General features: G+C 38.8%; 7 protein-coding genes across 7 annotated transcripts in view; 2 read left to right on the top strand and 5 right to left on the bottom strand.

Moving 5' to 3' along the window:
• LOC104706288 (aldehyde oxidase GLOX1-like) overlaps positions 1–3,636 on the top strand; it is a 9,574-nt gene extending 5,938 nt beyond the window's left edge. Inside the window, exon 3 of the mRNA XM_010422463.2 lies at positions 3,197–3,636. Within this exon, the coding sequence (XP_010420765.1) occupies positions 3,197–3,479 (283 nt within the window). The 3' untranslated portion in view covers positions 3,480–3,636. The remainder of the gene's footprint in view (positions 1–3,196) is intronic.
• On the top strand, positions 7–1,840 carry LOC104709054 (aldehyde oxidase GLOX1-like). Its single transcript, XM_010425724.2, has 2 exons — positions 7–264; positions 358–1,840. The coding sequence occupies exons 1-2, from the start codon at positions 10–12 to the stop codon at positions 1,681–1,683; spliced, it is 1,581 nt and encodes a 526-aa protein (XP_010424026.2). The 5' UTR covers positions 7–9; the 3' UTR covers positions 1,684–1,840.
• LOC104706290 (transmembrane protein 234 homolog) lies at positions 2,040–2,663 on the bottom strand. The gene has a single exon (XM_010422465.2). It carries the CDS (start codon positions 2,540–2,542, stop codon positions 2,123–2,125), a length of 420 nt encoding a protein of 139 aa, XP_010420767.1. The 5' UTR covers positions 2,543–2,663; the 3' UTR covers positions 2,040–2,122.
• LOC104706291 (transmembrane protein 234 homolog) lies at positions 3,836–4,459 on the bottom strand. The gene has a single exon (XM_010422466.2). The coding sequence runs from the start codon at positions 4,336–4,338 to the stop codon at positions 3,919–3,921; it is 420 nt and encodes a 139-aa protein (XP_010420768.1). The 5' UTR covers positions 4,339–4,459; the 3' UTR covers positions 3,836–3,918.
• Positions 4,599–7,252, bottom strand: LOC104706287 (rop guanine nucleotide exchange factor 10-like). Its single transcript, XM_010422460.1, has 7 exons — positions 6,961–7,252; positions 6,726–6,842; positions 6,464–6,618; positions 6,301–6,375; positions 5,676–5,954; positions 5,256–5,582; positions 4,599–5,169 (listed from the first exon to the last, which is right to left on the bottom strand). The coding sequence occupies exons 1-7, from the start codon at positions 7,154–7,156 to the stop codon at positions 4,765–4,767; spliced, it is 1,554 nt and encodes a 517-aa protein (XP_010420762.1). The 5' UTR covers positions 7,157–7,252; the 3' UTR covers positions 4,599–4,764.
• Positions 8,537–11,930, bottom strand: LOC104706286 (aspartate aminotransferase, cytoplasmic isozyme 1). Its single transcript, XM_010422459.2, has 12 exons — positions 11,770–11,930; positions 11,480–11,551; positions 11,328–11,389; positions 11,155–11,238; positions 10,927–11,026; positions 10,708–10,828; positions 10,386–10,549; positions 10,116–10,253; positions 9,862–9,983; positions 9,370–9,464; positions 9,141–9,261; positions 8,537–8,810 (listed from the first exon to the last, which is right to left on the bottom strand). The coding sequence occupies exons 1-12, from the start codon at positions 11,821–11,823 to the stop codon at positions 8,726–8,728; spliced, it is 1,218 nt and encodes a 405-aa protein (XP_010420761.1). The 5' UTR covers positions 11,824–11,930; the 3' UTR covers positions 8,537–8,725.
• On the bottom strand, positions 12,119–14,252 carry LOC104706285. The gene is made up of 5 exons (XM_010422458.2): positions 13,825–14,252; positions 13,694–13,731; positions 13,282–13,552; positions 12,788–13,074; positions 12,119–12,627 (listed from the first exon to the last, which is right to left on the bottom strand). The coding sequence occupies exons 1-5, from the start codon at positions 14,161–14,163 to the stop codon at positions 12,183–12,185; spliced, it is 1,380 nt and encodes a 459-aa protein (XP_010420760.1). The 5' UTR covers positions 14,164–14,252; the 3' UTR covers positions 12,119–12,182.

Here is a 15,824-nt window from a genome sequence, read left to right as displayed (position 1 = left end):
GGTGGGAGTATGGAAGCTCAGACAAACTGGGGTGGTAAGTGGGAGATTTTCTTGCAAAACTCTGGTGTGTCCGGTATGCATGCGATTCTGATGCCAGTCATCAACAAGGTCCAGTACTACGACGCCACCATTTGGAGAATTTCAAAGATTAAGTTGCCTCCAGGTGTACCATGCCATGTCGTGGACGCCAAGACTAACCGGATCGATTGTTGGGCTCATTCGGTTCTCATTGATGCCAACACCGGCGCCATTAAGCCTCTATCCGTATGTTCAAACTCTATGACAAGATCTTGTTTAAATAGAATTATATTATATGGATTTGAATTAGATATTTTGCATTCACATGTTTCATGATAGCTTGCCACCGATACATGGTGCTCATCCGGAGGTTTGACCAAAAACGGGACATTGGTGAGTACCGGAGGATACAATGGAGGAGCCAACACCGCAAGGTACCTAGCCAGCTGTGATAACTGCGTGTGGGAAGAATACCCTCAGGCATTGGCTGCGAAGAGATGGTACTCAACCCAAGCCACTCTCCCTGACGGCAAGTTCTTCGTGATCGGTGGACGTGACGCCTTGAACTACGAGTACATTCCAGAGGAAGGACAGAACAACAGGAAACTCTACGACTCATTGCTCCTCAAGCAAACAGACGACCCGGAAGAGAACAACCTTTACCCTTTCGTTTGGCTCAACACCGACGGCAACCTCTTCATTTTCGCAAACAACCGATCCATTCTTCTAAGCCCCAAAACAAACCAAGTCATCAAGGAGTTCCCTCAGCTCCCAGGTGGTGCCCGTAACTACCCCGGATCAGGTTCCTCCGCCCTCCTCCCCATCCAGCTTTACGTGAAAAACCCCAAGGTCATCCCTGCCGAGGTCCTCGTCTGCGGTGGTACCAAACAAGACTCGTATTACAGGGCTGGTAAAAGGACGTTCGATCCTGCGTTGCAAGATTGCGCCAGGATAAGGATCAACAGCGCGAAGCCACGATGGAAGACAGAGATGATGCCGACGCCACGAGTCATGAGTGACACTGTCATCCTCCCAAACGGAGACATCCTTCTAGTAAACGGAGCTAAACGTGGTTGTTCGGGATGGGGCTACGGTAAAGACCCAGCCTTTTCTCCCATCTTGTACAAGCCCCGTGCTCCACGTGCAAAGCGTTTCAAGGAGCTCCAGGCGTCCACCATCCCACGTATGTACCACTCCACCGCCATCATCCTCCCTGATGGTAAGGTTCTTGTCGGTGGAAGCAACACTAACGACGGTTACAAGTACAACGTTGAGTTCCCAACGGAGCTTCGCGTTGAGAAATTCTCCCCACCTTACCTCGACCCGGCTCTAGCCAACATGAGGCCAAAGATCTTCGCCGCCGGCACACCAAAACAGGTCAGATACGGACAGTTCTTCAACGTGAAGGTTGACCTTAACCAAAAGGGAGCGACCAAGGAGAATCTCAAGATTACCATGTTAGCACCTGCCTTCACAACACACAGTATCTCCATGAACATGAGGATGCTCATCTTGGGTGTCGCTGATGTCAAACCTGCTGGTGCTGGTTACGATATCCAGGCAGTCGCACCACCAAACGGAAACATCGCTCCTCCCGGTTACTATCTTCTCTTTGCCGTCCACAAGGGTGTTCCCAGCACTGGAGAATGGATTCAGGTCGTCTAAAAAATGATGATTTTTACCCATTTGTCTTATGCCCGTAACATCTTGATATGAAAAAGAAAAAAAAAATCGTAACATCTTGATCAGTGTGTTTTTTTGTTTTTCTTCTATATATTGTAAATGCCATCATTAATCCATCCCAATTCTTGTGTTTTCTTAATCATTTTTCTTACACTTTTTTTTTTTCTTCTTTCTATTCATGTAATTGTAAGCCTTTCAGTAATTTTTTTTTCCTTGGTTCTCCCCCTAAATTTTGTATTTTAGAGAAAAATTATTTTACTATTATTACTTTCTTTTGCCTATAATAATGATTCTTCAATCACAGCCAGTCACAAGTATCGTCTACTGCTAGAACAAAGAATGAACCAATTCCTCAGGCAAACAAAAAATAGATATGTAGCGGAAACAAGAGTCACGGTTTTACAAAAAAAAATCACAAAATTCAGACAAGACATAGCCAAATTCCAAAAACAATGAAGCTGGTACCTAACAAAGCAGGTCCGATTTGAGTTTCTTCCCCTAAAAGAATCCCAAAAGCGGCGGTTGCGGCGAAGGTCGTGGCGTTGGTGACCGGAACAGCTAGAGAGATAGGAGCGTGGCTGAGTAGGGCGAAGAACGTAGCGGAGGCGGAGAGGTTGACGAGGAAAGGAACTGAGTATTGCCAGAAGAGGAGGAGATTGATCCAGTCGCGGACAGCGATCATGATTTTGCGGCGGATCTGAAGAGTAGAAGAAGAAGAAGAAGACTCTGTTGTCGAAGAAGACTTTCTCTTATCCCAGGCGAGAGCTCCGCGGCGGATCAGAGTATTAGTGGCTCCCCATACGAGCCCTACCGCCACCATCTTCTCCATGTCTTCCTTCATTGCTGCGATGGTCTCTCTCGATGAGACTCTCTGCTTTGTTTTTTGTTTTTGGTTGGATTAATTAATTATTACGGAATAGGCCATTGGCACGGTTCGATTCGTATTGGTAACATAATCGCTTTAAAAATTGCATCAGTAAACAATGTTATAAACGTTACAATACAAATACCAAATAACCAAAAGTACAAATACATAGGTTTGTTTCACACTGATTCACACTTCCTTTTTTAGAGAAAAAAAAAAAAAGCAACAGGAAGCAATTAATCAAACAAGCAAAAACAAACATGATCAACCAAAGAGGTCCAAATCCTAAAACCAATTTGTTATATATATGTACACATTCTCTCACACAAAATAGCCTCCCCTATTCTCTTTCTCACTCTCTCTCTCTTTGTTTTTCTTCTATGCCCTGTTCTATTTTCACTATCAGTGTCTGTCACTAGGGCTTCTCATGTTCTCTAACTTTGCTAGATATGAAAATTTCTTAGGTAGAGCTCTTGGAGACTTCATCATTGGCTTCTCCTTTGCTTCCTCAACTCTGTGGAAGAACTCTATATCACTCATTGAACTATGCTTTTTAGTATCGGATGATAATCTCCACCCTATGAAGTCTGATAGTTTCCTNTTCGCCGCCGGCACACCAAAACAGGTCAGATACGGACAGTTCTTCAACGTGAAGGTTGACCTTAACCAAAAGGGAGCGACCAAGGAGAATCTCAAGATTACCATGTTAGCACCTGCCTTCACAACACACAGTATCTCCATGAACATGAGGATGCTCATCTTGGGTGTCGCTGATGTCAAACCTGCTGGTGCTGGTTACGATATCCAGGCAGTCGCACCACCAAACGGAAACATCGCTCCTCCCGGTTACTATCTTCTCTTTGCCGTCCACAAGGGTGTTCCCAGCACTGGAGAATGGATTCAGGTCGTCTAAAAAATGATGATTTTTACCCATTTGTCTTATGCCCGTAACATCTTGATATGAAAAAGAAAAAAAAAATCGTAACATCTTGATCAGTGTGTTTTTTTGTTTTTCTTCTATATATTGTAAATGCCATCATTAATCCATCCCAATTCTTGTGTTTTCTTAATCATTTTTCTTACACTTTTTTTTTTTCTTCTTTCTATTCATGTAATTGTAAGCCTTTCAGTAATTTTTTTTTCCTTGGTTCTCCCCCTAAATTTTGTATTTTAGAGAAAAATTATTTTACTATTATTACTTTCTTTTGCCTATAATAATGATTCTTCAATCACAGCCAGTCACAAGTATCGTCTACTGCTAGAACAAAGAATGAACCAATTCCTCAGGCAAACAAAAAATAGATATGTAGCGGAAACAAGAGTCACGGTTTTACAAAAAAAAATCACAAAATTCAGACAAGACATAGCCAAATTCCAAAAACAATGAAGCTGGTACCTAACAAAGCAGGTCCGATTTGAGTTTCTTCCCCTAAAAGAATCCCAAAAGCGGCGGTTGCGGCGAAGGTCGTGGCGTTGGTGACCGGAACAGCTAGAGAGATAGGAGCGTGGCTGAGTAGGGCGAAGAACGTAGCGGAGGCGGAGAGGTTGACGAGGAAAGGAACTGAGTATTGCCAGAAGAGGAGGAGATTGATCCAGTCGCGGACAGCGATCATGATTTTGCGGCGGATCTGAAGAGTAGAAGAAGAAGAAGAAGACTCTGTTGTCGAAGAAGACTTTCTCTTATCCCAGGCGAGAGCTCCGCGGCGGATCAGAGTATTAGTGGCTCCCCATACGAGCCCTACCGCCACCATCTTCTCCATGTCTTCCTTCATTGCTGCGATGGTCTCTCTCGATGAGACTCTCTGCTTTGTTTTTTGTTTTTGGTTGGATTAATTAATTATTACGGAATAGGCCATTGGCACGGTTCGATTCGTATTGGTAACATAATCGCTTTAAAAATTGCATCAGTAAACAATGTTATAAACGTTACAATACAAATACCAAATAACCAAAAGTACAAATACATAGGTTTGTTTCACACTGATTCACACTTCCTTTTTTAGAGAAAAAAAAAAAAAGCAACAGGAAGCAATTAATCAAACAAGCAAAAACAAACATGATCAACCAAAGAGGTCCAAATCCTAAAACCAATTTGTTATATATATGTACACATTCTCTCACACAAAATAGCCTCCCCTATTCTCTTTCTCACTCTCTCTCTCTTTGTTTTTCTTCTATGCCCTGTTCTATTTTCACTATCAGTGTCTGTCACTAGGGCTTCTCATGTTCTCTAACTTTGCTAGATATGAAAATTTCTTAGGTAGAGCTCTTGGAGACTTCATCATTGGCTTCTCCTTTGCTTCCTCAACTCTGTGGAAGAACTCTATATCACTCATTGAACTATGCTTTTTAGTATCGGATGATAATCTCCACCCTATGAAGTCTGATAGTTTCCTCGAGTTTGGTGTTTCCGACCCAACCACTTTTTCTGTTTCTTCGAATTCTAGTTCCGCCTCGCTTTCTGATCTTGTCTCTGTCTCTCCCATCAGTTGTCTTTGAACTAGACGATCAGCTTCAAGAACGTCCTCTACCCTTGACATTATCTTTGAAGCTAAACTTTCTAATACCCTTGAATAGCTCTCCAATATCGCCTGTCCAACGTCCTGTAACAAAACCATCACAACTTAGTTTCCAGTATAATATTTTGTTGCATTGTTGTTTTGTCTTTGTTGTATTATTAATTTATTACCTTGTTGTTTCTAATCTTGGAGATTTCGAGTGAGGATTGTGGGATACCAGGGAACTGTTGTTTGAGCATAACCAATATGGTCTCGGCTCGGACCTCGAAAAGCTCTCTCTTCTCTAAGCTAACAGTTGATCCCCACTGAGATTTGCCGTCTTTCTCTTTCTGGCACATCTTCCTTTTCCATATCACCATGGAAGCTTCTATCCTGTTCTTTAGATCAAGCACTTTGTATTCCGTTGACAAATCCAAGAAAGAAATGAAGTAGTCAGGATCAAAGGATTCCTCTGTTATGCTCTTGTATAGGAAATCACCAAGGCTTGTCTTCCCATTCTACAAGAACAACCGTCTCATCATCAGCTTCTTAGCTTTAGAGTAAATTTTGAAATGAAACAGAACACTCATGGAGAAGAAGTAAATTATTACCTTTGGAAGAGAGTCAATGTAGTTATCAGGAATGTGCATTTCAGACAGTACTTGAGCATTGATGGCCGTGGCGGCTTTAAGGACTTGTGCCACAGAGTCTTTCTGATTTTGCAACCACCTACGTGATTCCTCAGACAAACCATCACTTGGAACCTTAACAACTGGTAACCACCAGTTCTCATCCGGCTTCCTCCAATCTCCTCCATTGTGATCTGCATCCTCAATATCTCTTGGCACATACCAAAAGTCTTTCTGATCCTTGAAGTTGTCCAAAGTGTCCTGCCAAATGAGTAATTGAATTAGTAGGATGCTACCACAAAAAAAAAAAAAAAAAGTATAATAAATGGTCACAACTCATATAGATCGTTATATTCAGTTTGTTATTGTATAGAGTATCATGATCCTTTTGCAATACATGCCCACCTAAAATGAATTGAGATGATGAACGTGACACTCTGTGGCGTTTGATGTTTTCATTTGTATATCATGCTTATAATTAATTTGCAAACGCTGCGGTGTTTGATAAAACAAATGTACTAAAATGTGATGTGTTATTTCGCCAACGTTAAAATTAAACTGTGGCTGTGAAAAAATATTGGATGATGCGGATGCAGTTAAAACTCACGAGAAGAACCGAGTCAAGCTTGCGTAAGGCTGGAATGTTCGTCAGCAAATCATCTCTTTGTTTTGTCACCATGATCTATAAAGGAGAAAATGAGGGTCAGTAAGCAAAAAAAAGCCACTAGGAATTGTTGGTTTATTGAGTAATAATAAATGTAGGCATTTACCTCAGTGAATTGGCCATTTTTGGCCATTTGTTTAGAAGGAACAAACTGGACAATGTGATCAATCACAGATAATAACCAATCCATTTCTTTCCTCCAAATCTCCTTTGTCTCAGGATACATAGGCTGTAATTTCATCTGCTCCCCAAACATTGAATCTGCCAATACCAAAGCCGTACAAAGTTTGTGAATTATTTTAACCATTCAAATAGTTAATTAGACATTAAAAAGTTTTAGTTATGGTATAAAATTTCAAATATGTTACCAGCGAGTCTGGTTATGGCATTTGACAAAGCTAACGCAGAGGTCACTCCATCCCCTCCGCCTGACATGTCCTCTCCAAGCAACAGTTTTGCGAATCTTTCCTTCATCACTTCCATGTCTGAAATAGATCAATACAAAAGATTATGTAAGGATTCCAAATTAATTAGTCGTCTCACTAATATGTTGTATATATAAGGATCAATACAAAGATTATGTAAAGCTAATATGCTGTATACCTGATCTCCTATTTTGCTTGCCTCTACGAGTCGATGGTGAAGCGTCCAATTCATGTATGGCGAGTTCGCGCTCGGGTGTATGCATGCCATCCCCACGAGAAGAGAAGGATGAATGTCCAGAGTTCCGACCATCGAACATCTTTCTAAAACTGAAAGATCTTGGCCAGCTTAGTTTACGTCCTAATGTCCGCACCATTCCCAAATTTACTCCTCTCAATTTATATCTCTCCACACACTTTCTTTTGTTTTCTCTCTTTTTTATTTTCTTCTTGACAAAAATTATTTCAATAAAAAAACACAAAGCAAATGAAATCCACAAAACGGAAAAAGAAGAAAGCAAAAGAGACGTACAGATCAAGAAACTAGTCCTTTCGCTCTCCCTTGTCACAGTTCTTTCACCACCGAATGAAACAAAACAAAACAAAACAAAAAGAAGCAAAAAAGTACTTTTATGTTCTGTACTTTTCTGTTTCCAGTTGTTTTTGTTTTGGAGTTGGTGCAGATAAATGAAACATAGAAATGTTCGTCTAGTTTTCTAGGGCTGGAGAGACAACGTGCGTGCATGTTTCAAAATTAAGAAAACAAAGGATAAATATAGTAGAAGGGCGGTTAAAGATACCCCTAGACTTTTCCTTTATTTATTTCATCTTTCAATTGTTTAGAATTCACCCTCACGGCTGCTTATATGATTCACTCGGGATTTCGTGAATTAAGTAAGAAATTGTTCGTTATTTGAACTAATCCACATTTGGTTTAGTGAGATTGTAGGAAATTTTTCTAACTAATGTATATCTACATCTTGATGTGTGATTGTCTCAACTGGTTAGAAAAATTATGTTTTAGTGTTACAGGACCCGAGTTATAGAATCCTATATGTGCTAAACTTGGGGGAGGGATGATTTCTGCTTGTGGATCGTTACAACTCCCTATAATATAATTTTGATTTAGAATTTAGTTGGAAGAAAAATTAAATATGGCTGGGATATGGTTGTACGAAAATTATCGTCAGAAAAGTGACACAATCGAATTTTAAAATCTGATTGACTAATTCGTTGGTGTACAGTAGTGGCATGGGGGCATGTAACATCCCGACTCTGTTACCAAGTCTAAACATTTCTGTATAATTTAAAGGATTTGATTTCAATATCCTTTATGGTTTAATCGTTTAATCACGTCGTGTAATTTATCATTTTGAAAAAGTGGCGTTTGTGATCTCACTTTCTCATCCAACTCCCTCATGTATTGACATTTTTTTAGCTAGGGGCTTAAACAAATGAGTTTACCACTCTACCTACAATTCCGACAAGTACGTATTTTTAAAATACAAGCACATCATGATTTCTCTTACGTGTGCCAAAGCTTTCTCTATCTCCAGCGAGAACCAAACCAATAACTTATATGCTAAGTGACCAAATAAAAAATAACAAGATATTTGAAAATTCTGCAATAAACAATGTTTGACCATACAATAAATTAATCTATTTGCTTACATGAATTCTCTTATGTGGAGAATCATGAGTTCATATAATTTTACCTTTTTATATGAAGCAAATGTTGGTTGCAACTTGCAAGAGAATTCAAAGTAACAAATATTTTCTTTGGAAATTGTAGATTTCAATGTTACAATCCTCAGTTTGGTTAAACCATCAAAGACATGAGGAAACATATGATACAGTAACAAAAATCATTCATAGCCAACAAAAACGCTGTTCTGTTTTTCGCATTTTATTTGTAGAAACAACAAAAATATTATATGGTCGCTAGTTTAGCCGAGGCGGGTGACTGCAGCATGCATAGCATCAGCGAGATGAGGCACTGTCTTCGAACTTAGACCTGCCATGCTTATTCTCCTGCAATACATCAAAATCACCCTTCTGTTATTTACTAATTCTAATTTCCCTGTGTTTAACTATAATTCCTGTAGCAAGAATGTGACATTCAGATCTATCACTTTCTCAAAACTTCAAAGCAAACTATCTTGGTTCACATACCTAGGAAGAACATAATGAAACCTTTAAATGTAGTTCTAAATATGTCTCATTATTTCCTCTCATCCTTTTTTACAACTAAGACTTTGGCGAGTATCATATATAACCATGGTTTTATGCATTTCAGAAACCAAACTCTCTCATATGCCTAAAGATATTAACAAGAAACGATGGGATATTAAGTTGACTCACCCGTCAGAGGTCATGTAAATGTGAAACTCTTTGGTCATGAATTCAACTTGCTCCTTGTTCAGTCCAGTAAAAGTAAACATCCCGATCTGTTTGATAATGTGACTCCAGTCACCAGGTGTGCCTGCAAGCCAGACGTGTCAGGAACAGAAAAATGCAGAGTAATGATTCTGCAAACCCGGGAAGAAGATAGAAGGAATGGAATATAAGAGAAAACAAGCTTTATGAAAACCTCTAGCTTGAATAGCATCAAATAACTGTTGGCGCATGCTCTTGATACGGTCAGCCATTTCTTTCAGCTCGACGGTCCAGTTGTTGTACATATCACTGCCAAGATGTGTACAAAAAAAAAATTAGAAACTTGAGGAGCAAAAACTAATTCCATAAAGAGATTCATTTTAAAGTTAGATCATGCGCAAAGATAGCACTAGCGATTGCTGCATAATTCCAAAAAACTTGCCATAACCATTTTCAACACAGCCTGAAGAGTGAAGTATAAAATTACTGCTTATGGAAGAAAAGGTAGAGATTTATCTGTCTACTGGCCTATTATCTCAAAATTTATTATGTAAGCTTCCCTTCTAGTAAATGTATCTAGACAAAAGTACTTCTAATACATTAACTCAGGTGTAAAGGTTCCTTCCCCGACAAAAAATATTCACAAGTAATAGAAAATTAAAGCTTGGATTTATTAGTTCATCTATCTCCCAGGATACACACTTACCTGCTTTTCAAAATGGTGGCAACAATGGATGCTCCATGAATAGGTGGGCTAGAATACATGGGACGCACAACAAGTTTCACTTGGCTCTCAACCTTACTGGCCACATCTGCTGACTTGCAGACCTACACATTATATCAGAAAGATTAGATGCACTTCTAGTATACTGTATTCTTGTACTATACATTCACTTTTTGACTAATGATAATGTCAGATGAATAGAAGCAAAGATGAAATCGAGAAGTTTGGTTCCTTACAATGCTAAGGGCACCAACACGCTCCCCATAAAGTCCCATATTTTTGGCATAACTCTGAGCGATCAAGCATTCACCGCCATCAGCAACAAAGGTACGGACTGACTGTGCATCAGTGTCAAGGCTACCACTAGCAAAACCCTACAAAAGTGTTAGGAAAAAAAGGAGTCAGGCTGCTGATTTTCTACATTAGATAAGACTCAAACGGGTTTTCATTTGTTTGTAAACAACAGTTTGATAAAGCAGCAAAGGAAGAATTCCTTTATGAGTTACCTGATAGGCACTGTCGAAAAAGGGTAATAAGCTTTTAGATCTCATCAGTTGTCGAATCTGTTCCCACTGTTCAGAGGTTGGGTCAACTCCAGTGGGATTGTGTGCACATGCATGAAGTAAGACAATAGCTCCGGATGGTGCAGCACCAAGATCCTCGAGCAAGCCTGTTATTTTTTTGACATCGAAGGTGAAAGTTTGTATCAAATGCCCTTTTTATGAAATGTTTTGACAGAACGCAATCTCAAAATAAGATCATTGGTAATGGCAAGCGTAACAAAAGGGAAGGTGAAAGACACAATTCATGGAACAATAAAAAATCAACCTTGGAAGTCGAGTCCACGGGTTGAAGGATCGTAATATCGGAAATACTCCACAGACAAGCCAGCCAGATTGAAAACTTTGGGATGGTTCCCCCAAGTTGGTTTTGGGATGTAAATGACACTCTGGAAGAATAAGAACAACAGTTAGCAACAGTTCTAATGATTTACCTAATTCAGCTTCCGTCAAAACTAATCAAAAACTAAAAAAGACAGAAGTATACTTGGTGGTAGTGCTTTTTGAGAAACTCAGCCCCAACTCTCAACGAACCGGTACCAGACAAGCACTGGATTGTAGCAACTCTACTCTCTGCAATTGCAGGACTGGCCAACAAAACACGAGACTGTTAAGACAATACCATATACTATGAACTAAAAGGGGATAATTGTAGAGCTACCAACAAATTACAAAACGAGAATGTTAAGAAAATAGCAAAGTTAAAAAATATTACCTATCAGCACCTAAGATGAGCTTGGCGCTTAACTTGTTAAAATCAGCAATTCCAACAATGGGAATGTATTCCTTGACCCGGGACCTTACATGAGAGTAGAGAAAAGTTTTTAGACATTAACAAGAAAAGACAAGTACACGACAAAGTAATAATAACATTGTTGCAAAACTCACGGGTCGTTCACGAGCTGTTGCTCTGCTTTTCGCACCACATCAAGAACGAGGGGCTTCCCTTCCTTTATTGAAAAAAAATCAAAAAAAAAAAAATCAAAGCTTGCAGAAACGGTTAATCGAATCCAACTGAGACTATTAAGATGATTCGTTACCTCAGTACGATAGGCACCGACACCCAAATTGATCTTAACAGGACTTGGATCATTGTTGTATGCAACCGTCACCTGTATTTTCCAAAAAAAAAAAAAAAAACATAAATCTAAAACCTTTTATATCAAAATCATCATTGATCAACAGAGCTAAATAAGAATCATATCCAAAACTGAGTTCTAGTAGAAAACACATATGGATCACACGACAGGTATATAGATCCAGGCAAAGACGGAATGAAAAATCAACTCAGTAAGATCGATCAAGAGAGAAAAGCGAAGAAGTAACGTACACCGAGAATAGGATCTTCGGGAGCACGAGCGACGTTTGAGAAGACGGACTCCATTGGGATATAAGGATTAGCAAACACAGGAGATCGACGAACGAGTTGAAGAGAAATTTATATTCTTTTATATTCTCTCGTTCACAAAGTTTTAAAGAATCCAACTTTTTTGTTAACTGTGGGCGCTGCTGCTGCTTTATACAAACCATTACCAGTTGAACTTGCCCAACAAGTCGAACCATTTATTTTCCATTTTTTCTTATTTGACAAATCTTCTATTTTCCTTCTTGTAATAATTATTTTTCTTTTTTTTTGGTTAATAAATAATTCAATAGATGTTTGTTTTTACAATAGCGACTGTAATAAAGCTATTTTTGTTGAGAGACTGTATGTATGTTTTGTACATGTTTCTTTTGCGTCAGTCACACAATTTTTGAATTATCTACAAACTGGTACAACTCTGCACCTATCTGAGAAGCCCAATCAATGGTCGAACCAAAGAAGAGCTCCCAAAAGCACAGATCCAGTGCAAGGACTGATGAGAATATTAGCAATGCCAATGTTTGGTACCGGTTCAGCGGCCAGCGCAGAGCCTCAGCCATTCTCCTCAGGATCGGGAAAGAAGTTGTCTCCATGTCCGTTGGATTTCTGATTGACCAAGCTGTTACCCATCTTACCTCTGAAGGAACAAGATCAAACTCTTCTCTAAGTCGTCTTCCTAGGTCAGGCATGTGCCCTCCCCCGTACAGTATCGCGATTCTTTTGTGCCCTTGTTCCATTGCTCTTCTTAATGCTTCAGTTGCTGCTCGGTTTCTCTCACCTATGATCACTGATTTCTCCTCTATATCTGATGTCTCTTGCGTTAGCCTTCACACACACACACACACAAAATATGCATTTGTTAACTTCCCACTAGCCTATACACATCTTTGCATGCCCTTTACCCCTATCTTTGAAGCACATACACAATTCAAAGGGAAAAGACTTGTGTCAAGTAAAAACCTCAGAAATATTTAACTGTGCTTACTCGAATGTTAATCTCTTAGCAAGGAAAACTTTCATAGCAGCTCCAAAGTCAAGCCGTGAAAGCGCTTCCAATTCTGGATAGTCTGACGTCTGATCTCCAAAGTCAGCACAAAATGCCCCAATTAAAAAAAGACCCACAAGAGGCATAGGAAAAACCCTTGAAACCCATAGAAGCTTTGACCTCCAAGTATCACGGCCTTCAGTTGCCAGAGCTGGCTGTATCATTGCTTTTGTTGATCTAATAGTCATGTCCCTGGCAAATGAGAAGAAGCTTTCACCTTTCTCCTTCTGCATCAAATTTGAAAGAGCACCAATAGAGAAGAGATTAATCAGACATCACTCAACTGATAGTTCTGCACTCTCTACGCTATCAAGTACTAAGGATTCCCACCATCCCAAAAACTATTACCATGATACAGACAAGCCAACAATGTGGAAGCCAGATAATACTACTCAAAACTGACAGTGGTAACTCTAATAGTTTTGGAAACAAACCTGAAGCAACTGGAAAGTCTCGAAATCAAGATCAGCATGGTACCAATTCTCAGTTTCGTAATCTAGACAATCTAGCTGAAAATCAAGTGTAAGTACTCTTGCCATCTGACGCTGAATGAACCCGAGAATACTAAAGCCTCTTGAACGAGAACTCTTGAGCTTCTTGGCTGCAATTGGGTTTCTTCTGTTTTCCAAGGTCTCTTTACTAGCCACCATCTCATACAAGATAGAATCATATGGTTCAAGCTCCTTTTGGAGAGCTGTGAAGTACCTACACACCCAAACCCAAATCCAAACCGCATATGTCATCATTACAAGAAACTAGCTAAAAACCCAATCAAACGCACTAACATGGTAAACAAAAACAAAGACAACATCAGTAAGCGGTAACCAAAATAGAAGAAAGACTCACTCTTTATCTGCAATATGAATCGTTGAGACTAAATCTACCTGCAATACAGAGATGATGAAATCGATTATAAAGATGTGAACTTTCTCAGTTTATGTAAGAACCAAGCACATAAACAGAGATGGTGAGGTAACCTGAAGGAAAGGGTTGAGAAGAATCCAAGGGAAGCGTTTCTTATAACCGACGATTGCAGTCTGTAACTCGCTTGTGCCATTTCCAGCGTCGGGACGGCGCTTGAACCTCATGTAATCAGCGATTGAGTTGAATTCGAGGAAAAGGGCAGCGTCGGAAGCATCATCAGAAGGTTGATTCAGTGAGCAAGAGACAAGCACATTTGGATAACGAGGATTTGAACGGGATTGAGATATGCGGAGAAGTTTCGAAGATGAGTAAAAAGAAGAAGAAGAAGATCTATCGGTTGTGGTGGAGGTGTAATTGAACGGAGGAAGGACGGCGAACGAGGTGACCGCCATGGTTCCCGTCCCTGAGTTTAGTTGGAGGAGAAGAAGAAGAAGTAGTAGTGTGATAAAAGAAGATATTTCGCCATTTTCCAACCAGAGGAAGTTTACACGTTTCTCTCTTCCTTCGGAAAAAAAAAATTATCTAATTAAACCGAACCGGAAAGAGTAAAGATTCAACCAACCTAGGTGTAAACCAGGAAGAATAAATATGGTTGGTTTTCTAACTTTTCTTCCTTTCCCTTGCACTGAATTGAGAAATCATAAACCCTAAATGACTTAGTTAAGCCTTTTGTTTTCAGTTTTGGGATTATATAGTCTATAAATGCGCTAAAGTTGTAATATATATTCATGTAGTGCAGTATTATTAATTTAAGATCTCATATGTAGAAACATCTGTGAAAGTGATTCGCTAGATCATGATATGGTCAAGACGGACGTATCGTAAAACCTCTCGTACGTTCATCATTTCTTCTTTGATTATGTTTTTAACTTCTTGTTTTCTTTTCATTTTTTTCAAGTTTTGATTATGCTCTACTTACTTCATATGCGAGCATTCCTTCAGTGGTAGAACGAGTGTTTGCTATGTAATCAACTATAAACATTTTTGTTAGCATGCTATTAGCTTTTAGAGACTTCAAGTAATATTTTGATGTTCAGAAAAAAAAACGAAGACTCGGTAACGTCTATGCAGACACATTAGGAAGACGTACATGTGTTGGGTGCTCTTGTTTTGGAAGAGTAATTTCTACAGCAAACTTAGTACGTATATATAGTTTCAGTGAAATAAACTGAGTGATTAGTTAAATTGGTTACTTGGGTCTCTTCTTGGCATTGTCTTCCCCTCTCTTTTTTGTTTGTCTTCAACCTCTTCTAAGTTCATATAATCATATTTATAACTTGAGATGATCTATTGTTCGTAAGTAAGGTTATTCATACGGCTTTCTTCTCATCAATATTGTGTGCATTCATCAAAATTTCAAAATAACGTGTTTTGGTTCTATCTTGAATGACTCTTGATTTCCGGAATAGACACTCTAAAATGCACATTTTTGCTCTTTTACTTAGTTTTATTTAATTAAATGAGTTATTTGAACATTTTACTAGCAAATTTCAAAATGCCAAGAAGATTTTAGGGTGCAATATATTATGTTGTATGATAATAATTTATGTTAAAGATTTTAGGGTGCAATAACAAGTTTTCTACATATAATTTGCTTGTGTACACATATATCTATATTGATACATGCAATGCATAGGTTGAGTGTGGTCGGGTAAGTCATAAGTGGAAGCACTTTAACCACGTAGATGTTGGAGGAAAGTTAGTCACGCTTTCATTAAATAAATAATTTGACATCATTCTAAAGTCAGCTTCCACACAATCCTTCTTGGCCTTTTAACCATGGATAAAAACACACCACTAAAATATCATCAGCAATTATATGTTTTATTTAAATTCAACAAATTCCTAATACTATATATATATATAAAGTTAAGTTTACTCACTTCTCCTTCCTCCACATCAACATCCACCTAATCAATTTTTTTTGGCGTAAAAAAATACTATTTTAATATTCATTCATTGCATATTTATTACTTATAATTAATAATAATANTTGTCGATAATATTATTGCGACACTAGACAATATATGTTATATATAGATTAGTAAAATAA

The sequence above is a fragment of the Camelina sativa genome, chromosome 8, assembly GCF_000633955.1.
Source record: "Camelina sativa cultivar DH55 chromosome 8, Cs, whole genome shotgun sequence".
Taxonomy (NCBI): Eukaryota; Viridiplantae; Streptophyta; class Magnoliopsida; order Brassicales; family Brassicaceae; genus Camelina; species Camelina sativa.
The sequence above is the reverse complement of the archived record's forward strand: the minus strand, read 5'-3'. Positions and strand labels throughout refer to the sequence as shown.